Here is a 23,577-nt window from a genome sequence, read left to right as displayed (position 1 = left end):
GGTATACACCAGCATCTCCTCTACTGCACGCCACACTTCCGAACAACGCTGCTCAAACCTGTTCACTCACAGGGCTGTTCACAGTGGGAAGTGCCTCATCCAGGGGTTTGAAAAACTCAGGCCCTATTGGGGCCTGGAACCACGGAGGGCATGAATATCCCAGCACACCCCGATCCCTTCTGCAGCACATCAGCGTGCTGTAACCCATCAGCTGGGAAGCTCTGAATCAAAACACCAAGGAGGAAATAGGGAGGGTGGTCCAGAGGACTTGGGTCATCACTGTTTTTTTCTGAGGGTAGCTAAGTGATATCCACCAAGAAAAGGTATCTATGGTAATGTTTTAAACACCTATATACTAATGTGAAATTGCTAATATATGTCACTTGTTGAATCATATCAAAAAGCTAACTCTAGGTCTGCCTTATTTACTCCCTCACCAAAAACATACTGAGTGCCTACTATACACTATACAAAGTGCCTATACTGAGTGCCTACTATACAAAGCAGTTTGTAGTTAAGTATCAGCACTATAAAACTTAAAGAGATATAGTATCAGGCCATACTCTGAAGTGCAAGGGAAAAAAGAATCAAGCAGTAATTATCAAAAGTGATCTATGTACAAGGGCAGTGAGAGTGGAGAGGAAGAAATGTCGACCTGTGATCAGATAAAACCCCTCTGACATTTAGAACGGGGCAGACTTGCTAAACAGACAGTGTACTTGTGTGTGAACTGCCGTGTGTGTAAGGGAGGGGGAACGAGAAGAAACAGCAGGGAAAACACATATGCTGTGCCTAGAATCATGAAAAAGAACACAATTTGTTCAAAAACTTCAAGTCAATCAGTAACGGTACGTAAACTATGAGAGAGGAGAATGGTAAAAAAGACACCAGACAGATCACACACAGGTCTTGGGTGCTGGGCGTGAACAGATGGTAAAGAACTGTCAGGGAACTAATTCCAAGCAACAGCATGAAAGTAAACTGGAAGGAGCCAAACTGGAGACTGAAACACCATCACTCCAACAGGGAGATTCTAAGGTCATGAGAATGGAGTAAGAGGGATGACCGACAAATTCAAGTTAATTCAGGTGGGTTCATCCAGAAGGACACAATCACTCACCTGAATGACTACATATTGCACTTAGTTGGTTACTGGGCTGAAAACCCAGAATCTGAATACAGACACAATAAAGGCAGTTATCATCTGTGTGCTCCTGTAGTCCAGTGTCTTCTGTACTTTCTAAAAACAGAGAAGCGTCTGAATGGACTGAATTCATTATTTCCGTAAGACTCATCTGCTGTCGTAGCAAGTGAAAGGAATTTTTTACAAGACCTCCAGTTCCAGATGGAAGACCTGAATGTGAGTAAATATAAAACAATCTGATAAAGAAAATACCAATGACACTTCTTTCAAGGTGCCTTAAACTACTTGAAATTTTAAAGGAGGGAAGCTAGGGAAACCAGAACTCTTTTTTTATTGCTCAAAATGTAACCTTAACTGGGAAGAGAAAATAGTAATTTGCTTTAATTAGGAAAGTAATATAGTCAACAGATATTTAATATGAGGTTTTAGATTCAAAATGGAAAACTGTACAGTTAAGGCATCATTTCAATTATCTTCAGTATTTGTATAAAGAGAAGTAATAATTCTGAGTCTAAAGAAGTACTTATTTAAAAACAGTACTCAAGATCATAAAACTTTAAGCCTGTGGTTGAGATGCATATAGTCACTAAAATATTACAGTTGATAACAAAGAGAGTTCGTGTAATATGTAAGTACATTTTTACTTTCTCCTTTGCCCAAATGAATATTTCTTAGACCTATGAGGATTAGTGTCACAGATTTTTCATGTACTATTTTTTAAAAACACAAGTAACTGACCTAGTTTTTGTCTTCTTAGAGGATGGGTATTTAGTTGAAGAAACACTTTGTCTCTCTCTCTCTCTCTCTCTTACACACACACACACATTTGTGGTTTAATTTTAAATAAACTCAAATGATTATTTTGGTATAATTTTAAAGATGGTCCAAATGTAAGTATCCCTGTCTTTGTAGTATCATCCTACTGAAAAGAACATTCTTTTCAGTTTTAACTTTTTTTAATATAAAGAGAAGTCTGAGAACAAAACCACACATTACCTCCCACATCATGAGCAAACACTCTTGGACCTCGATCATCAGGTGGAGGTATATTTTTAGTCTGAAAATAGGGAATATCCTTTACCTGAAACAGATATAAATCATGGTAAATCCTGCTATAAAAATAAGTTCACTTTATGAATTATTAGCAAAATCAAATGAAATGCAACTTAAATAGAATTATTACAGCACATGAACCTATAACAAAAAATTTACTGAAGGTTAAATTACCAAAATTTGACAAAATAACAAATAATTCTTAAATCCTTATCTATTCTTGGTGGTTTAAATGGAAAGTAATTATTTTAGAATTATCCAAAATGTCTTTAAACCTTAGAGGAAATGTGTACTCTCTAGTACTGTGTACCATCTGGGGATTTGGGAGTGTCCTGCATGAGATAAATAGGACCAAGGGTTAAAAAAATGAGGGATACAATGCACATCTCAGACTTACACAATGCTACATATGTCAATTATTTTTCAATTTCAAAAAACCCAATAAGAAGTCAAATATGACTAAAAAGCAAGGTTAGGAATTCACTTAATTTCTATAGAGATGTACTGATAAAGAAATCTAACAAGATGCTCATTAACAATTAAGGCATCAGAAGGGAAGATAATGTTCTGTGGACTTGGAGACACTAAATAATAACATGTACCAGTTGAGAAAGGTAAAATAACTTCCATAAAATTTCTTTAAACAAAACTGCCTTTAAAATCACTTCCTCCAAATTAGTATTCACTCTATATTTTCTAGCAAGCAGTTACAGAACATGAAAAACCAGGAATCCAACTGGTAAGAAAACGACGGGATTAATGATACCTGGAATATATCGTTGATGTCTACTGGAAGAGCAAGACCAATATAGTCATCTGAGCTCCCGTATGTTGCACTGGACACCATAGACCTCACTGAGGAGGATCGCTGCAGGGTATTCTGATTAATAGGACTTAATAAATCTTCTTTATCTAACGAAGCATAACTTAAAGCTTTCATGAACCTATAACACCATAAAAAATCACTTGCATTAGTTTCTTGATTTGTAATATGTATTAATTACATATAGAAATTTTATTTTCATATCATAAAAGATAAACAGCTAGTGTCTAGCCAAGTATTAAACAGTGTCTTCTTACTAACTGAGAACATATAAACACTTGGATATATTCAGCTGCTATAGACTGATATACAAAAGGTCATCATTAATGTTGACTGTTACCAAAAACAACTGTACGGGTCACCCATATAAAACTTTTTATTATTTTTATGAAAAATGAGAAGAATTACTTATTCTCTGAATGGTTAATTACTTCAATGCTTCATCAACATTAGATTCACGTAATACAGAAGACAGATAACAAAATACAAAAATGGTATCATTTGTAATTACAAGGTAGTCTCACATGAAATACTGGTATTTCCTCTATGTACTCCTTACTAGTGATTCTCTAACAAATATGGCCTACTGGTATAAGATACACCTTTCTCAGACAGATTCTTGTTTATGCAATAGACATACTAAAATATTTACTAGACATCTGCTTTTAAGAGAATATACAAGGAACTACTCAAGGTTCCACAGTATATGCATATTGATATTTGGAAGCCCAAGTCATTTAAAGTGTAATAATGTAGCCTACTATTGAAGCAAAGAATTATTTGTGAAGCACATGAAATAAATGCTTCATAAACAATTACTATTAAGATTATCATAGCAAACACCACTCTTAATTTCTACTAATATCCACCTAAAAACACTAATAAATGAACTTTATGAATTTCAAAAAATAAGTTGGTGGTTTTTAAACTGTACTGTTACACCTCTCTCACTCCATAAAACTCAAGGTCTACTGGAGTGGACAGAAGGAATTATCAGGCTACTTGCCTCTTCAATCTACTCCAATCAGAGTAGCTCTATCTTTATCTATTCCACATACTATTGTATTTCCACAGAAATGTTTTTGTGAAGAATTTCTCTACTTGAAAAGCAACACTTAAAAAGCTTAAAACTTCTAGCCCTGGCTGGTGTAGCTCAGTGGATTGAGCACGGGCCTGTGAACCAAAAGATTTCGGTTCGATTCCCAGCCAGGGCACATGCCTGGGTTGCAGACCAGTTCCCTGCAGGCCAATTCCCAGCAGGGGACGCATGAAAGGCAACCATACATTGATGTTTCTCTCCCTCTCTCCTTCCCTTCCCCTCTAAAGATATATAAATAAAATCTTAAAAAAAAAAAGTAAAAAAAAAAAAGCTTAAAACTTCTGACCTAGTCCAGTCTCTGCTAGAAGAGGCACATGAAGTATAGATATTTATTATATAGATTTATAATGGGGAACAACTGAGAGGTTTGTCTGGCTTTGTTCTAGATTGCTGAGGTTTGCAAAGCTGTTGAATTCCAGGAATATGAGACATTACAGCATAATTTAGAACTTTGTCCAAGTTCCTTCACATACTGCCAGGATCAGAACTCAGGATTAAGGATTCCTACACTTCACTGTTTTTTTCTGCTATGCACCAAGGTACTCTCTCAGTGAGATAAGGCTTTTAGGGTTGTTGGATTCATTCCATCCATAACACCACAGGTATCAGCATGCCAACTCTTCTAATGTTATAAGAAAATGAACAAACAAAAAATCTTCTCAGCCCGGATTCAAAACCATTATTTAAAGCAAACTTGTAGTTATCATCCACTGTTTTATTTTCTCTGAACTAACCCGAGAACAGGAATAGAAAGACTAATGCCAGCACAGTTTCTTCCCCCATGGAACCCGGTGCAAAGTAAGAATCTGAAGAATGAGTGAAAGAGACTCCATGAACACGAAGTTCTGTTACGGTCTCACACCTCTGTACAAGCTGTTCCTTTTTCTCTTGACTGCTTTTTCTTATTTTTATTTTTTCTCTCCCAAGAAACTAAAAACACTTATCCACTCTTTATAACACCAGTGATATGGCATTTTACTCTAGGAATTTTCTGAATCTTCTTCTATTCTAACAGAGAATAGGGGAACTAAGATCCTAAAAACTCAGACTGGTTAGAGAATAAACAACTTGGGGTTAATGTCTTTGTAATTTATTCCTATGACTATTTAAGCACTAAAACTTTTTATCTGCGCTTTAATCAACGTGGACAAAAATGCCTGCTTCAGTGAGAGACAATGAACTTCACTGGAAAGTCTGGAATAAACAGCATGCTTGCCACTGTACTGCGCTGTAAGGCGGTGGCACTCTTACTTATTGAATTCCGTGTACTGCGTTCCTCAGTGCCCTGACTGAATGCTACCACCAGGCTGCTGTGGTCTTTCAGTTCTCAAATGCTTTTTTGTAGTACTCAAGTTTCCTCCTCTGCTACCAATTGATCAGCTGCCCCTTTGCTGTTACAGTGTGCCCACAGGAGAAACTTCTAATTGTTGCTTCTATGGGCCTGCAAACTAGTACCTAAACTGTTAGAATAAATGTTAATAACAAACTTTGAATTAAGTCAGAGGTACCTCCTTTGAATAAAATTCATGAACTTCACTGCACAGACTTATATTGGTGAGCTGATGAGAGGTTTGTCTGGCTTTGTTCTGAATTGATGAGGCTGCCAAAACTAGTGTGTTCCAGGTAGATGAGACATTATCGCATAATTTATAAAGTTATACAAAAGAGACATAATTATCTGCTACCAGGAACCCCATCTACTAAATATATTACCAATATTAAACAAAAGTTCTTAATGTGATTAAGATTTTGGTTATATAAGAGCCAAATGAATTACATTAAGAAAACATTACCAATCATGATGATGATGATGGTAATAATAGCTGACTTTTAGTGAATGCTTAATACATGCCAGGCATTATTCTTGATACTTGACAAGGAGTGAATACATATAAATGAACAATCTCAAAGTAAAAACATTTTTAGAACTATTTGGCCCAACAAGAAACAACAAAAATAGGTAAAGAAATTTTTGCAGCAAATACAACATTGCATATCTAAATAGTTTACTTTGACTAGTCTGCTACAATCCTTAGATATGACATAGAAATTCCCTAAATCAATGTTCCCCAACCTTTTTGGCCTCAGGGACCATTTTTTCCATGGCAGGCAGGGCAGGGGACACGAGGTGGAGCTCAGGCAAGGAGCTTCCCTTGCAGTTGGGTTCCTAACAGGTCCCAGCCTGGGGGCTGGGGACCTGGGCCCTAACAGTTCATGAGCACAGGCCCATCTCAGTATTGTTGAATCCTGAGGGCCAAGTAATTCATTTAATGTTCATTAGATTACTACTTAATAATAATGGCTACTTAAACTAAAAAAAATTTCACTGAAATTTACAGTTATTTTTTTTTAAAGAAGGTCAACTCTTGGAGCCTTAAATTGACCTACCTGAAAAGGTTGTTTGTTATTGTAGGTCTTAAGCTCCTGATTCCCCCGACATGCTTCCTTTTAAAATCAATCCTTGCAGAAGCGAGAAATAAATAAAAAAAAGCTTGTGACTCATCTGTCCTCGCAAAGCATATATGTTTACTCTCAGGGCCTAAAGGAGTTTCTTTTCCCCCCTCGCAGCTGCAAGAATCCATTTCAAATCATATCGGGTAACTAGGAGCTTATAGCCTACTATAGTAAACAATAGGTCAGTTCAGAGGCTTCTATGTAGATGTAAGACCTGGCTATCTATGCTTTACATTCAAGTCTGTTAAAATACAAACACTGTTGTTCAGTTTTAAATGTACATTTACTCACCTGCTTGGTGTTAACCTGGACTCGAAGCTGTTGGCCTTCATGGTGATGGTATCAGTAAAGAGCACATCCTTTGCTGGAGATGCCAAAGCTTCGGAATGAGATAGAGATGGATGCATTCTTTGTTGCTGTAACCTTTTCAGTGTAGCATAGCCAAAGGCATCTCTAGAACTTGTGTAACTAAAGTTACAATCTGCTAGACTTTTAATTGTAGCGATAGAGGGTGCTTTAAGGGACTGTGCTCTTCTAGGAAGTGTATGAGAAGAACCCGGAGGCACAAGGGACACTGAGTTCGACTTGGAGAGAGAAAGATGGTTAGACTGTGGTGTCAAGTAGTGGCTGGTCTTAACAGTTTTAGTACTTACCACAGTACTCATACTTCCACAGTCTGTGTCCACAGTCGTAGCATCTACTCCTACTGTCTCTCGGGAAGGACTTGAGCTCATTGAACTTATCCCACTTGTTGTAGTGTCTGTGTTAAAACTTTGGCTACGTATCTTCATATGTGAACTCGTTGAACTTTCCACAACTAACCTTTCCCGGCTCGTGTTTTCTCTGTGATTCTCTGAACCAAGACTCTTGGTAAATTTTAAGTCGTTCTCCCCAATACTTGGAGTACTACCAGTGTCTTCAATGTGCCTATGCCCAACAAATGAAGTTTCTAATTGTAATGATTTCTGTACTGCGGGTGTGAAATCATCACTATGATTAAAGTCAACACTGGGCTCCGTAAGTGTTCTGACCCGCCTGTTGCTTGTCTTATTTTCAGATGACATTTTCCCTCCTTTTGGGTCACTGCTACTACGATGTTTTTTGTTAGGCAATGTAAGTGAATTTAAGATACGATTCTTCACAAGTTTGCTAGAAGCAAAGAAAGGGAATGAATTTTTATCCTTTACAGGTCCCGGCCGATCATAAAAGGCTGGCTCTGCATCTTCACTGATGTCCAGGAAAAACGTGCTTGTGGAGCTGCTGCCAAACCGGTCATCCTCCATTACGAACATACCTGTGACCAAAGGACTGATTAATAAAAACACACAAAAATGGCCAGCATGACCACGGTACTTAGCAGTGACACATTTCCAGAAATTTTTAAGTCATATTAAGTAAACACTGTCAAAAATGAAGGGGTAGGTTGGTGAGCCACAGAGAAAGAGCGTCCTTGACAGGGCTGCTCCAGATGTCATCCGCTGAAACGAGGTCACTGGAGAAGGGTGGCCCTCCATCCAGTATGACTGGTGTCTTTGTAAGAGGAGGGAACGCTGTGGGGACAGACACACAGGGCGAATGCTATGCGATAACAAGGCAGGGACTTGAGTGAGGCAGCTGCAAGCTAAGAATGCCAAGCACTGCCAGCTACCACCAGAAGCTAGGAAGAGGTAAGGAACGATTCTACCCAGAATTTCAGAGGGTCCGTGGCCCCGCTGACACCTTACTTTCAGACTTCCCACCTGCAGAACCACAAGCATTAACTTCTGTTTGAAGCCACTCAGTGTGTGGTACTCTGTTACACTGTCCCTAGGGAACTAATATACTCACCTGCCTCAACCCCCAAAAGAATTTTGTTCTTTCCACTGTTACAAAAACATTGTGCTCAATTAAAAAAATATTGTTGGGGGAAAAACAGAGCCTCCTTGAGGCCCAGAGTTTGGGCTTAAATAAAATGTAAAAGTATGTCATTATGAGGTTCTCCTGTTAGTTCCAAAAGAAAATTATAGGATTACCCCTGTTAGAGCCTACATGAAGTTTCTTTTCATTATTCCACTGTTTCTAAAACCTCCAGATATTCAGGATAATATTAAAGAGGAAAAAAAAAAGCACTTGACCATGGATGTTCACTTAATTGGTACAGATTCTTATGGTTTCTTCTTTAAATCACAATAGGCAGGAGAAATTAATCTTATAATAAATTCCCAGTCTTAAAACAAAATACACTTAGAAAGAACCAAGTCAAAACACTGTAAATTCACATTTGAACCAATTATGTTTATTTCTCATTTGCCTTAGGCACTAAGACACTCATCTAGGTTTAGTGCTTAACTCTTTAAAGACTCCAACCCACAGGCTTAATGACATCTGTAGGATTTTATTCTACTTCTATGTTTAACTATTCTATGGAACAATTATAAAATATTTCAAATATATTTTGAAAGGCAAAAATGAAATCATAAACTTGCATACTGCACTATATTTCCATATTCTGTTCATTCTGATCTCCATTTTTCACACTTAATTATCTCTAAATCAGGATTCATCTTGCAATCAGGCATATGTCCTACTTTAATAGGCAGCATTTTTCCCCCTTCTTTTTTAGAGATATTAAAATACTGGTACACCTCATAATTCATGGCATCTTAGATCTGGTGAAATATGGTTTGATAAATGTTGTACTATCATCTTTAAAAAAAGTCTTAGCTTTTATAAACATAACAACATTTAGCATAGGGCTTAAAATCACAAACCGCTTTTTAAAAAAATAATTTTATTTATTATTTTAGAATTGTATTTATTTTTCTTTAGAAGGGAAGGGAAGGAGAGATGAAGAGAAATATCAATGTATGGTTGCTTCTCATGCAACCCCTGCTGGGAACTGGCCTGCAACCCAGGAATGTGCCCTGACTGGGAATCGAACCGCAATCTTTTGGTTTGCAGGCCCGTGCTCAATCCACTGAGCTACACCAGCCAGTGCACAAACCACTTTTTATTTAATTGATTTTGGACATTCCATTGTTTAAGTTTCACAGTTCAATTTTAAAATTTAGCTCTTTTCTCAAAAATGAACATGTGAATCTTTTAATAAACATATTCTGAGTTAACAATCTGTGTATCTGAAAAATAAATTAAGAAGATAGGCAAATAAACATTTATTTGTTACATTATATGACAAGCAAAAATGGGCAATGGTTCTTCTGGAGTATGACTTATTATTTAACTCTGAAAGTAGGATTTTTCAAAGGCTACTTAGAAAGCAAAGGGAGAGAAGAATGCAGATTGTGGCTACATATTCTATTGTGAAAAACTATGCATTTTCCAAGAGGCTATTATTGCCAAGTCATCTTAGAAAAGGTCAGTGAGGAATATGACAGACAGCTGTAAATCCTGGTGACACGAAGACAAATGCGAACCCTGGCTGACCTCATGTGACTCGGCCACAATACTCACTCGATGGTGCAGACTCACTCTCACTGTTATGTCTGGAGCTGGTCGACTCCGAGTTCAAACTTAAGGTGCTTGGTATGGATGAGAGCTCATTGCAGAGTTGCTCCACATCATCCGGAACCACTGGCCACAGGTGTTTGCGACTGTGCCGTACAGCATCCCAGCTGTGACATTTTAGAATGTCACAGCCTTGTTTGGTTTTGGCTATGAGCCCAAGAACATAGACACAGGTCCTGAACATAGAAGATGTAGTAATGACCATTTAAAACTCCAAAATGAGATTTCTTAAAGCAATAAAAATACTAGTTTGCTGGTATGCACATGTGATTTTTCTTCAAAGCTATTAAAATTGTTAAGCTCATGGGAAAATGTATTAAAACAAGTTAGGGGTAAATCAGAAGTAATATGTAACATAAAAACTTTCCTAATAAAAATATTAATAATGAAATAATTTAAAAGAACATAATGCAATCTTAGAACAAAACATATATTGCCTATTTTTCTTAAGGAATAAATTTGGAATATTTAGGTAAACAGTATAGTTTATTTATTTGTAAGGTAAACTTCAATATTATAATGAGAAAAATAGAATGATAACCTTAAACAAGGACGTCCCTGACATGCCTAATTTAAAGAACTAACAATTCTAACAGAAGACTCTGAATCATGAAATACTCGCCCCTCACACTCTTCTGTGAAGCAACAGTATGTCATACACTAGAAAGACTTCTGAGTCAAGTGACGTACCCTCTGATGGAAAGAACTTCACACTGTTTTGCAAGTTTGAGTATATCTGGAATTACATTTTCTTCCTGCAGCAAATTGAGACCCCAATTTGAGGAGCCAATATTTCCCTGAAAGAAAAGAAATCACTTTTATCCAACCTCACACAATAATAACTCTTTCAAGAGAGTTGGAAAGCTAGCCAAAGAAGGATAATTTTAATCCCATCTATGAGAAAAACAAAATGTGAAATAAATCTTAAATAAGAAACTTTAGGAATTAATGTTCCATTTGCCTTAGTGAGAAAACTAATAGTTTACTCATCTATTTTCCAGCTTAAAAATAATATTTAGCTCCGGCTGGTGTGGCTTAGTGGAATGAAGCACCAGCCTGTAAACTGAAAGACTGCCAGTTCAATTGCCAGTCAGGGCATGTGCCAGGGTCAAGGGCCAGGCCCCCAATTGGGGGCCTGCAAGAGGCAATGGATCAGAAGGATGTGTCTCTCACACATCAGTGCTTCTTTCCCTCTCTTTCTCCCTCCCTTCCCCTCTCTCTAAATAAATGAATAAAGTCTTTAAAAAATAATATTTAGACAATCTTAGTCTCTAAATATTAATCTAGAACAAGTTCCAAATAAAATGATTTTTATTTATTTAACATTAATAGGAAAACTAGAAAAACCAAAAAATAACAAAGATCTTATAGAAATGTTTATTACAAACCAAGGCCCAAAGAGATGCTTTCAGTTTTTTAATTTCTTCCCATTTATCCAAATCTGGTGTACGAACATTGTGACAGAGTTCTGTAATAATATTCTGGAGAAAGAAAGAAAAAAAAATATGAGGAACAACTGTTTTTAATGTATTTCCTTATTATATCTTAGGACCTTATTTAATAAGGTCTGCCTTTAGTAAAGTTTGCATATTTAAAATTCTAAAATAATTTTATGTAAAATATCTTGACAAGCACCATCAACTCTTAGCTAATATTCTAGAATCAGCACTTACTGGCTGTGTGGCCTTAAGAAGTTACTTAATCTCCCTGTACCTTGATTTCCCAACCTCTAAAATGTGAAGAGTAAGAGCACCTGTCTCATGAGGTTTGGTTTAATGAGTCATTACATATGAAGTGCTAAAAAAATGTATTTAATACTTAGTATTATAGAAATTAGTCAAAATTAGCATTATTTATTTTAAATATAAAATAATATATTAATGCCAAGATTTCATCGTACTACATAAGTAAAGACACACTGAGCAAATCATTTTAAGTTTTAGCAAACTTTTAAAAAACTGGTATAAAGATATGTACCCCAGTAATCTTTGTAACATAATACAGAAATACAAGGATGGGCAAAAATAGATTTACAGTTGTAGTACAAATAAATAATACAATAATTAATAATAATAATAATAATAATGAAATCTGTGTTTCATGTACTCACAAATGTAAACCTACTTTTTCCCACCCCATATATGAAACTATAGAGTATATTTATACAAAACTTTTGTACTGAGAACACCCACATGAGGAGAAAGTAAATGGCTATATTACACACAGATACTTCTATCACTATTTCTAACAGAAGAAAAAGGTGGTATGTATTGAAAACACCTAGATGTAAGACATATTCACAGCCACAAACCTGGCATGCATACTAGACTTGAAGAACTGCTGGCTTAAGCCTTTACATTCCATGAAGTGTAAGAGAACAGTGAGACACTAACAAAGGGCAACTTATACTGTGCTTGTCACTAAAGATAACTGGATTTGTATCAATTATTCAGGTAAACTTCCCAATAAGAGGAATGAAGAAACTCAGCTTTAGTCATGTTTTTACTAAGGAGGTGAACTATCCCCAATACACCCTAAAGGAAAAAACTCAGATCTTCACTGGGTTACAGGCTTTATGTAACAAATAAGCTTTAAAAAGGTGACACATATATCCAGGAAATGCATGCAAGCTAGTAATACATCTAAGAACTACCCACAAAGACTGCCAAAGTCAATTACAAGATGGATGCTTTAAAAGCAATCTGTCACTGACCTTAAGGTTTTTGAGAAGTTTTCACAAAAATATACTTCAATAATATTAAGATTTTTTCCCTACTATTGTAGCTACTTAAAATAAGCAAATTATGTTTTTTACCTGTACTTCCAACAAATGGCAGCCTGTTTTGTGGTGTACCAGTTGTCCATAAAGGTGTACAGGCAGGTAGACATGAGGACGCTGTAATCTAGTATAATAAAGTTGATTGATATACCTATTGGCTCAGTTTAAATATGTCAATTAATACAATTACTAGTAACATAGTACTAGGTAAAGAGAATGATTAGATCTAATCCCCCAGCATAAACAAAAATATGAAAGTGGAAAGACATGAGGATTTCTCTAGAAAGATAGTAGTTTATCTGGTCTCAGAGTTACAGCAAGAGAGCTGAGACTAGTAATAGCAGGGAGAATATCTGAATGCCATGGCTGTAAGGGTATTCTCAGTATGCTATGAATGCCACTGAATTTTTTAGCAATCTACTCTGTCCTTTAGGAAGAGTTTTCCTTTTTCACTATAAGAAAGAGAATATCCAGGTATTCAGAAAACTTTAGAAGTAGCTTATTACAAACTGGTTTTAAATTTTTTATTTGAGGACCAGCAGTAAGTTATTCCATTAACTGGATGGTACCTTTGGTTACTCCGACGAACATAGTTGTCACCATCAATTGGCTTCCGATAAGTAGTAAGTGCTTCATTAAGTTGTTCCTCAATTAAGTCAACATATTTTAAATTATATTCCTAGAAGATAATAAATACTGTTTCAATTGTACATGGTACTATAAATTCACTAACTTTATGTTAGGTACCTAGCAAATCTTAGAGCATAAATAAATACAAGAAAAATATCTCGTATTTTTCTAAAATACAAATATCTGAATTTTCTAAATATCTGTTTAGGAAATTTATGAAATTTCTGAAAAGAGTAGTAGACAAGGTACTATGAGCGCAAATGTTCTAGCACACCCAAAATATTTCTGCTTATACTCCCCACCCTCACTTTCAATGGAGTCCACAGAAGTTAATATTATTTTGTTTTTCATTTTACTTGAATCCCTTTTCCCATTAAAAAAACCCCCTAGCTTCTTAATATTAAGCACTGAAGATACTCATAGGAAATTTTAGAAAGTAAATCAACTGAGTTCTGTCACTTGAGTACCTCTGGTAAGAAATACCATCTTTCCCCACTGATGTAAATCAGGTCAATGTAAAAAATGTTTCCAACCAAAACATAGAAAACATTTGGTCAACCACACTGCCATCTTCACTGCAAACGATCTTCACTTCAGAGTGCTCAGAAGAGATTGGTAGAGCCTCTTCAGAAAGCTGTTTGGCAGCATTTATCAAAACTTTACACTCATGTATGCTTTGACCCCACAATTATACTTTTAGAAATTTATCAGTAGACATACTTGAGAAATATGGAAAGATATATATGCAAGAATATCCAGCAAACACGGTTTATAAAATTAAAAAGTTGGAAACAATATAAATACCCATCAATACAAGAGTACCTATAAAAATTAAGGTACATTCATACAATAACATACTGTGTAGGCATTAAAGAGAATGAGATGATCTAAATTTCCATAGAATATACACAAACTCATAGTTCACTATCAAATAACTGTAGTTTAAGAAAGAATAAATATAAATACAATTATGCAGAATTTAAGACTTCATATAAAATTTAAATATTTAACACCTGTAGTTTCAAAATATCGACAAATAAATCCTCCAAATTCACAAATCTCTCTCTCAAGATAATGTACAAATTTAACATTGTTCAACAGAAAGTTACCTTGTGCCACTTTTCCAATTGTTTTGCTACATAACCCCTCTCATTCAAATAGGTAAACCCTTTTGGAATGGAGAGAAATCTAAAAATAAAAACAATTAACAGTTTAACATTGGGAATGACAAAAAAATGTTAAATACTAACATATCTCAAATGAAAAACAAGTTTAAGGAGTGAAAAGACTTTAGGAATAGCTCCTTCCTAAAACAAAAAAGTCAACTATTATTTATCGTAACTTCAATTACAAATACATTTTCACAATCTTTCCAAAAAACACTTGAATCCAATCACAGTCAAGCAAACGCCCACAGAAATATACAGGAAACACTGAGTGTTCACAGGGTCCAAGGTTCTAACGTAGACCTCTTTCAGAACTTCACAGCTAAACTCCTGCGGGTGCTTCTTTTTCATACTGGAATCCAGCTTGACCATATGCTATAGAGACAGCACAATAGAAAACATAACCATAAAAAAAATTCCTGAAAATTTACCTCAGAAGGAGAAGCAAACCTTTGTCCCCAAGGTGGGATAAAGCTGGCTTCATTTGAATAAGAGCATGAAGATTGGCCTAAAATAAATAATTATTAGGTAAATTGACAATTGCACAAGGATAGTAAATTCTCTATTTTCAAAATTCCCATAACATGCACATTATAATTTCATACGGTTTTGTTAGAACTGAACACATAGTAACAACTGGTGCATGCACACTCTGTTAGAGAATTATGAACCCTCACCTTGTCTTCACATGCTTCATCGAGGACATCAAGAGCTTCAGAAGAGATTGTTTTGTTTTTATCATGTAGCTGGGTAACTAGTAATTCAATTCCCCAGTTATTGAAGAATTCAACATTGGCTCTCAATAATACTCTTAAGTGTTTTGTTGCATACAACCTGCAGGCCTATAAAGACAAATGAACATGTTTTAAAAAACCCCCCACAAACTTCATCAGCAATAGCCATTTTACTTTGTTTTGGGATAGTTTCACTACTTGAAAAGGGAGAAAAATTGGAATTGATAATGTAGCCCTTTATATAATACTTTTTTACTGATAGTAAAGTAAAATAAAATACTTCTGTTTCTATCTAGCTGTTTCTTCCCCTTTATATAAAAATATGAATTCTATATGGAGTTCTTTCGAGGAACTAAAATTTTACAGTAAGCTCGAAATCCATCCCATATTCTTATAATTTACAGTTAATTTTACTTGGCTGAAATCTATAAAATAAGGAATTACCCGGTTATAAAAAATACAGTATTATTACTGTTACACTCACATCAGTGGCTGCGGTGAGGACTTTGGAGAGGATGACTCTGGCCAACCCATCTCTGCTGTAGTCCAAGCTAGAAACAGTCAGTTTTAGCAGGTGATCTTGGTTTTTCAAGGAGCAAAGGTTAAGGAGACTAAAAAATCAGAAAGAAAATAATGAAGATTATTAGAAATTATTATATCAATGTGTTAATTCGCTAAATATTTTTAAATTCCTAATATAAAAAGGCATTTCTAAAAGAAAGCACTTAATGACGAAAATGGAAGCACCACTGCTGTCGGTGTCCACGAGCTCTTTCTCTTTTCTCTTCGTTTGCTGGATCCCTGCTTTCTCCCAAACGCCCCTCCAGAGCTGTCGGCCTGCTTTCTATCTAGGAGTCTCTTTCCGTTTGGCTTGTAGTTCGGCTCATTCATTAGATTCCACATATAAGTGAAATCATATGGCACCCGACTTTCTCTGGTTAATGTTCTCAGGGTCCAGCCATGTTGTTGCAAAAGACTCATGGACACGGAAAACAGTCTGGTGACTGCAGGGGGAAGGGGGAGGTACAAGAAAGTACAGGGAGGACAAATGGTACTGGAAAAATACAGAAAGAGGACTCATGGACATGGACAACAGTGTGGTGACTGTGGGAGGGCACAAGGGGGCTAAACGGTGATGGAAAAAATACAATAAAAAAAACCCCAAAACAAATAATGTAAAAGTAAATAAAATAAATAAATTGAATAAATACCCGATACTGACGCTAAAACTTTGGTTAAACACCCAAAATAATGTTTTTCACTAAGCCAGTCATTTTCTTTGATAATTACCACTTATTTGTTAACAGTCGTGTCCGTTATTAAATTACCTCTTTCGTTAAAAAACAAAACAATCCAGGGGTGCTCACCATTGAAATACACTGCATTTTTCCAGCATTTTGACTCCATGAGGGTGGCAAGAAAGTGTTCCAATAAATAAAAAGTAGTGCTGACTAAGAGTAGTCAATAAACCATTATTCTGAAGACTTCTTTCAGGTTTCATTCCAGATGAGGCATTGAGCCACTGAACAATATCCTTTACTAGATCCTCTAAGTATCCCTGCCCATCCTAAAAGCAAATACATTGCAATAGTATTAGAAAAGCACTCAGTACCTATAATCAGAAAAATTAACCTTAATCAAGTCCACAAAATGTAATAATGATGAAGTTACTAATGACAGATTCTGAGTCACTGAGCACCTGCTGTTTTCAGTCCCAGCAGACTCAATGCTGCATGGAGATGGCATTATTTTCCATTCAATAAGAAGAAAACCAGGTGTTCCAGAAGGCAAATTACTTGTCCAAAGTCGCAAAAGTAGCGGGATTCAAATCTAGGGTCTGCTCATTCCCTATGTTCCTAAACATAGTTTATGCATATTCAGAAATAAAAGGGAGAAAATTTAATGAAAAAGATTTGCTCTGGAAAATATTCAAAGTGCTTATTACCTCTTCAGACTCAAGAAGAAATTCAGTAAAGTGGCAGCCCACAACTGTCAGCTGCTTCGACTTGGCAAAATCCAGGTCCAGATTGGCATATAATTTACTGCTGGGCTTGTAAAAATAAAGCAGTCTTCGTACAAACCTAAGATCAAAATAAAATTAGAAGCCGATTACTTTAGAATCTTAACCATACTTGAAGGAATAATAGAATTTTGAATGTTTTAGGTCTAAACCACTGAGGTAAATGGCAAGAAATTTAACACACACACAAACAGAAAACAAAACAAAAATCCCCTCAAACCTCTTCATTTTAAAGAATATCTGTATAAAATAAGAATTTTACAGTGAGATGCCTGAAATAAATAGTGGAGAACAAAGGCACTAGCGGGAAAAATGCAGATATGAGATAGCTAGAGGATAAGGTTGGATAAATACAAGAAAGTCATCTGGATCATAAATTTTCTTCTATTATATTTTGTAAAAAACTTTGTATCACGACTCCATAAAACAATCTTATTCTAGATAATTGTAAGCATGTTATCACACTGTAACTGTCTTTTTTTCATAATTAGTCAAAAAAGCCAAGTATAAAAACTGCTGGTAAATTTTTGACAACTGAATTTATGAAGCAATGAACATAATTTGTGATATTTCAATGTTCTAGTTTTCAATACTATATTCTAAGCTTCCATTTAATTTAGTTCAACTTAGTTTCATTCACTATAATCCCATCTAATAAAGGTGCCGGTGAGAGAGAAGCTGGAGAAACATGGGCGAAGGAGACACTGTCTCTGCTCTCAGAGAGTGTACAAGTTAGTGCTGTGCTTCTTTAGTCCAGTGTAATTTATGTGATCTGTATATTTCTCTAATCTCAATACAGATATTAAATAAAATATCATGAGTCAATAAATACAATCAAAACCATGAAGTAGCCCTGGCTGGTGTGGCCGAGTGGACTGAGCCCTGGCCTGTGAACCAAAGGGTCATGGGTTCGATTCCCAACCAGGGCACATGCCTGGGTTGTGGCCAGGTCCCCAGGAGGGGGCGTGTGAGAGGCAACCACACACTGTTGTTTCTCTCCCTCTCTTTCTCCCTCCCTTCCTCTCAAATTAAATAAATAAAATCTTAAAAAAATAAAAAACACAAAAATCATGAAGTAAAGGCCCTCTTTACTTCTCTAAGGAGTTCAGTACTGGTGGTTGGTTACCTAACTCAGATGCAGTAAAATGCATAAAAGCTTGAAGTACTATATTTGCTATGAATATTAGCATGTTTTGTGGAAAGTGTGGAGCATTAACTTGATTAAGGGAAGTATAAAGAGGAGGAAGAATGGCTAATCCTTCCAAATCAGATGCAAATGAAAGTAGAAGTAGATTACTAATAATGGCGAACATTTGGGGAGGGAAACATTACGTCCTTACTATGCCATCCTCATACATTAGCGTAAGATTACTACAGGGTTGATATTACCCAATGAGAGAAACTTTTATCTCAGGTACTTCATTTGTCCCCAAACTAAGTAACTAGAAAGAGAATTAACTGATACTTTCTGGTTATAAAATAAGACTACACATAAAATTGTATAAAAAGATAGTCTCAGACTAACAATTTTTCAACTTCACAATGGTGCCTGTACTTTAAATTTTGAACTGTAAACTTTCCCAGGCTGCAGATATGCAGTACAATACTCTCCTGTGATGCTGGGGGTGGAAGCAAGCACAGCTCGCAGGCAGGTATGTGGTCACCGGGGTGAACAGCTGCCACTCCACAGTACGGTGCTGCCCGAGTTTCTGTATATTGTGCGAGCATGTCTGAGGTAGGCTAAGGTCTGATGTTCAGTAATTTAGGTACATGAAATGAATTTTCATCTTTCAACTTATGACTTTATGGGTTTACAGGGATGTAACCCCACCACAAGTTGAGGCACATCTGTATTTATGTGTAGAATACCAACTATTACAATGTATGTATCTTTAAAGCCCTGATTATTAACATATTAGGTATAATTCAAAGCTACGTCTTTACATTTAAAAAGCAAAATAGTCCTTACATACCTGTGTAACTGTTCATCTTTATAGTTCCTCAGATTTACATTTGGCCACTAGAAAAACATAATATTTATATTATAAATGTATTTATCAATGTCAAACAAAACTATGATGAATTAAAATGAATAATAAAATGAAGACAATCAAGTCATTACCAAGAAGCACCTTGTCATACCTTAAGAATGGTCCCTATAAGATTCCAATTCCATTCAAGATTCTCTTTATGTTGAAGGACTTGGCTATCTCTAAGGTTCATTAAAAGAGCTTCCTCTGTGTCCTAGAATCATCAGAAAGTAATAAGGAAAATTAAGGCAAATTGTCTCAAATCAGAAAACTATGCTTAAAATTTACGAACAAAACATTTTTTATTTAAGAATGGATTATTAAAATTTTAACTTTAAAAGTTACAAAGACACAGATGTAAACTGCCTAATCATTATGAAACTTGGAAGCCATCTGAAAATCCATATGCACAAATAAAATGAAAAGTCAAGTCAGTACATGCATACTAAATCCAAGCAGGTATGTGCATACTTAAGACACCAAGTTAAAAATCGCGATTTTCTGTCAGTACCTTAAGAACAAATATATCCTTCTGAACTCTGAGATACTGATCCCGTTTCTGGTGTGTTATAACTGCTTTCTGAATAATGTGGTCTAAATGAAGACTGTAAGGTTTAGGTCCTCTTTTCTTCATTTCATGGAAGCGTTTTAAACAGTTCAAGGCTGCACTGGCTCGCCTAATGAGAAAAAATTTCAGTTAATTACTGTAGTAAGCATAATTTTAAAGAGATCACTTTGGTAAACTACTCTATTAAAACTTAAATAAATTTAAGTATAGAGACTGTTACTAAAAAGTAATTTATGTAATCAAATTTGGAACCAAAGAAAAAGAAATTAAGAACACTGCAAAAATGTATGAAGAAATTCATGGCCATAAACAGACCCAGTAAATTTAAGTCTATCAGGCTTTGGGAAAGTGTATTTTTCCATTATGAAATTACTGAAATAAAAGCTGAAAGTTACCATCACTAATGTAAGCCTAGAATTAGGACTGAGATGGGCCCGTAAGATCCTCAGTTTATAATATTTCAGTTTGTTAAATAATAGTATTTCCACTGACAAAATTAAGTAAAATATTACTACAAATTATTAACAGAAATTCATAGTTCTAAACAGTTAATGAACTATATTTTACTATCATTATAAAAATATATGAGGTCCAGAAATACAGATTTTTAAAATCACACCTGAAAAACAGGTGCCCCTGGCCTAGACATAATCTTTACCACATGAAAAGACTCCTGCTAGCCCTTCCCAATCAAGCTCCTCTACCTTTACCCTATATATTTATATTTTGTTATTAGAACTGGAATTCCAGCAAAGCAATAGCTGTATTACCAAACTTTATTACCAAACTTTTGTTTTCAGATTCCGTATTTGCAATATTTCTTTCAGAGTTTAGCTTACTTCAATATCTATAGTGTGGGCTACAAAATTCCAACATTAATTTTAACCCCACATATAAAAGAAAACACTGTTAATCTTTGTGCTTTATTTATGTGAAATAATTTAAACATTAAAAACAAGCCTTAATGGCTGCTCGAAACATAAAATAGTCCCAAAACCTCACAACCAACATTTTTATTAATTTGGTAGAAAGTTGATGCCCCTGTCCAAAAAAATGCTAGAAAGAGCTTATTTTGCCAAGCTATAATACTTTGTAGCCTAAAATACAAATTACAAAAAAGAAAACTATTAATTCTCCTCTTATCTGTACAGTTTCCCTGGAAGAATTTCCAAGCATAGCCTATTCACACTACTTTTTAAATACAAGAGAGGGAGTGTATTCTAATTGGGTATTAAAGATACCAAGCAAAAACTTTCCTAGAGCTCTCATACTTACACTCTTTTCTCCTTGGGGATATCAAAGGATGCTGCCATATTCATTAGGGTTGGCAGGCAGTGCAAGTGATGGCTATGTGAATGAGGAAGAATTGTGTTTGCCTAAAATGAAACATAACATTTTTGAGAGCTGAGAAATATTTATGTTCTAGATTATTTATCTACAGATAAAATAAAAAGACTCTAAGGTTTTACTCATGAAATTAACAATGATTTATTTTTCAATACATATTTATAAGTTTATCTTATCTACTTTCAACAAAGATGTAACAAATATAGACTCACATTTATAAAACTAAATTTCACAGATAGTTCATGATAATAAATTGTAATTTTTAAGTGGTACATAATTAAACTCAGTCTTTAAATGATCTCAAAAAACAATACAACAGAACAGATACAGAGCTATAATTTACATTAAAAGTAATATTTAAAACACTAAATGCAAAATCTTATGAATTAAGTTTTAAAAAATACTTTCTCAAAACAAGTTTGTCTCATATTCTGATAATATTTAACATAAACTCATAACTCCTGCTTCCCAAACAAAATTCTACCACTCAATCTGCTTTTATCAATAAAGATAACTAAATTAATTACATGTGGAAGCCAGAAGAGGTAAGAGTAGTAAGTAATGAATTAACAAACACCACTGTACCACTCAAAAGCACTTTTATATTTCAAGATAATCATAGAATTCTGGTGTGTAGGTGAAAAGAAAAAAAGTGATTCATTCATATAAAAGCAACTAGCTCTAAATATTAATATGCTTATAGGAAATGATATCTTGAAAACAGAAATCAAAATAATCAAACCTGAGAACCTGCAATATTAATTAATTCCTCCATAGATGGGCTGAAGGAGAACAGAGCAAGTGGCTAAATAATTTATTGAAAAACAAGACAGTTATCATTAAACTCTGTTTAATTCTCTTTACTTCACTCACACAGCCCAGATGCTATGTAGGGAAAAAACAAAAAAAAACAACAACTGGGAAGGTAGGGTACTAAAACAGTAACTAAAACAAATACTCTGCCAATAACAGCAAGCCATAGTATAATTTTAAAAGACTTGCCATTGGGCTGCTTCTTCCTTACTGAGTTTAAAATAGTTCTTTTTACTTAGCATTTTATTAACTAAAAGGTAACCTACAAATATGAACTTCTATTTTACAAGCAAAGCTTCCTCACTGTTTGATTTACTGGGAGTAAGGAATGATCATCAGATCACTTTCCTGGCTCCTTCTTTCCAGACGTTACTGATGTCACAAAATCATAGTGCAAAAAAAAAAGATTCCTACACCACGAACCTAAACAGGTACATTTACAGACGAGACTGTGTTCTAACAAGGCAGGTGCAATTTGAACTCCAGCACAAAGTTCTCTAAAACTCACTGACTGCCATATTCCATTCCTAGCTGAGTGAAGTAGTACCTATAGTTTTATAGTTCCTTAGAAAGTCTTTCTAAGAGAGATTAAGATTTAAAGGACTGAAACTGTCAATACTGAAAGTTAGTGCAAAAATCCTTATTTGGTACTTTGTACTTTTTATATTTGTTTCATTTCTAAAACCAGCCAATATATATCAAGATATAAGACATCAAGGGTTCTTTGTAACAAAAATATTTATGTCCAAAAACATGAATTTATTCCTTGAGATAATACAAAGTAACATTGTTAAGATAACCTATTTCACAAGTTAAAATATTAATGACATCAGACGCAATCCGGAGTGGGTCAGCTCACCATGTGTAAAAGCTCCCCTAGAAGGATGGTGGCTCTCACTGAGATAAGGTCATCACTGTTTGTTATCACTTCAACCAAACCCTTTGAAAAGAAGGAAATGCCATAGTCACAAAATAGTATACATGAACACATTTATGCAAATGTCTGTTGCTCTAAAAGAATTCTGTTAGAGAAAATAAATAAAATAGAATAAAATGAGGTGTGTAAGTCTTACCTCTAAAAGTCCATTACGAATAAATGCAGAAAGTATCAATGCCAAATAATTATCCATGAGGTCTGGTCTGTAATAAATACCGCACAGAAACAACTTGAACAACATTCCACATATCATATAATTTAACATAAAAACAGTAATTGCAATAATTTGAATCATTTATGTGTCTAAATTCTACCTGGATCTGGCACGATGAGGAAGAATAGTTTTCGCCTCAGCTGCTACAAAGCCATCTGAAAGCCTCCAGCTGTCTTGGAATCTACCTGGATCTAAAACAGTTAAAATCAGATGGTTAGAAGATAGTTAGATGTTACCGAAACACTTTAGGTAAGTGTACATA

General features: G+C 35.1%; 1 protein-coding gene across 4 annotated transcripts in view; it reads right to left on the bottom strand.

Moving 5' to 3' along the window:
* Nucleotides 1–23,577, bottom strand: part of RICTOR (RPTOR independent companion of MTOR complex 2) — a 100,187-nt gene that overhangs the window by 11,830 nt on the left and 64,780 nt on the right. For 3 of the 4 annotated variants that reach the window (XM_037138538.2, XM_037138540.2, XM_053657288.1), the window contains 23 exons: nucleotides 23,416–23,506; nucleotides 23,238–23,304; nucleotides 23,024–23,104; nucleotides 21,280–21,380; nucleotides 19,948–20,113; nucleotides 19,549–19,650; nucleotides 19,380–19,426; nucleotides 17,332–17,467; nucleotides 16,754–16,953; nucleotides 15,871–15,997; nucleotides 15,330–15,494; nucleotides 15,084–15,160; nucleotides 14,596–14,674; nucleotides 13,426–13,535; nucleotides 12,893–12,980; nucleotides 11,466–11,558; nucleotides 10,768–10,874; nucleotides 10,024–10,253; nucleotides 6,865–7,867; nucleotides 6,508–6,579; nucleotides 2,964–3,141; nucleotides 2,141–2,225; nucleotides 1,121–1,354 (listed from right to left, as the gene is read on the bottom strand). In XM_037138538.2, the coding sequence (XP_036994433.2) occupies nucleotides 1,121–1,354; nucleotides 2,141–2,225; nucleotides 2,964–3,141; nucleotides 6,508–6,579; nucleotides 6,865–7,867; nucleotides 10,024–10,253; nucleotides 10,768–10,874; nucleotides 11,466–11,558; nucleotides 12,893–12,980; nucleotides 13,426–13,535; nucleotides 14,596–14,674; nucleotides 15,084–15,160; nucleotides 15,330–15,494; nucleotides 15,871–15,997; nucleotides 16,754–16,953; nucleotides 17,332–17,467; nucleotides 19,380–19,426; nucleotides 19,549–19,650; nucleotides 19,948–20,113; nucleotides 21,280–21,380; nucleotides 23,024–23,104; nucleotides 23,238–23,304; nucleotides 23,416–23,506 (3,639 nt within the window). The remainder of the gene's footprint in view (nucleotides 1–1,120; nucleotides 1,355–2,140; nucleotides 2,226–2,963; nucleotides 3,142–6,507; nucleotides 6,580–6,864; nucleotides 7,868–10,023; nucleotides 10,254–10,767; nucleotides 10,875–11,465; nucleotides 11,559–12,892; nucleotides 12,981–13,425; nucleotides 13,536–14,595; nucleotides 14,675–15,083; nucleotides 15,161–15,329; nucleotides 15,495–15,870; nucleotides 15,998–16,753; nucleotides 16,954–17,331; nucleotides 17,468–19,379; nucleotides 19,427–19,548; nucleotides 19,651–19,947; nucleotides 20,114–21,279; nucleotides 21,381–23,023; nucleotides 23,105–23,237; nucleotides 23,305–23,415; nucleotides 23,507–23,577) is intronic. The other variant, XM_037138539.2, reaches the window with a different exon arrangement.

The sequence above is a fragment of the Artibeus jamaicensis genome, unplaced genomic scaffold (genome assembly GCF_021234435.1).
Source record: "Artibeus jamaicensis isolate MK-2021 breed Jamaican fruit bat unplaced genomic scaffold, CSHL_Jam_final scaffold_369, whole genome shotgun sequence".
Lineage (NCBI taxonomy): Eukaryota > Metazoa > Chordata > Mammalia > Chiroptera > Phyllostomidae > Artibeus > Artibeus jamaicensis.
This window is presented reverse-complemented; position numbering and strand designations above follow the sequence as displayed.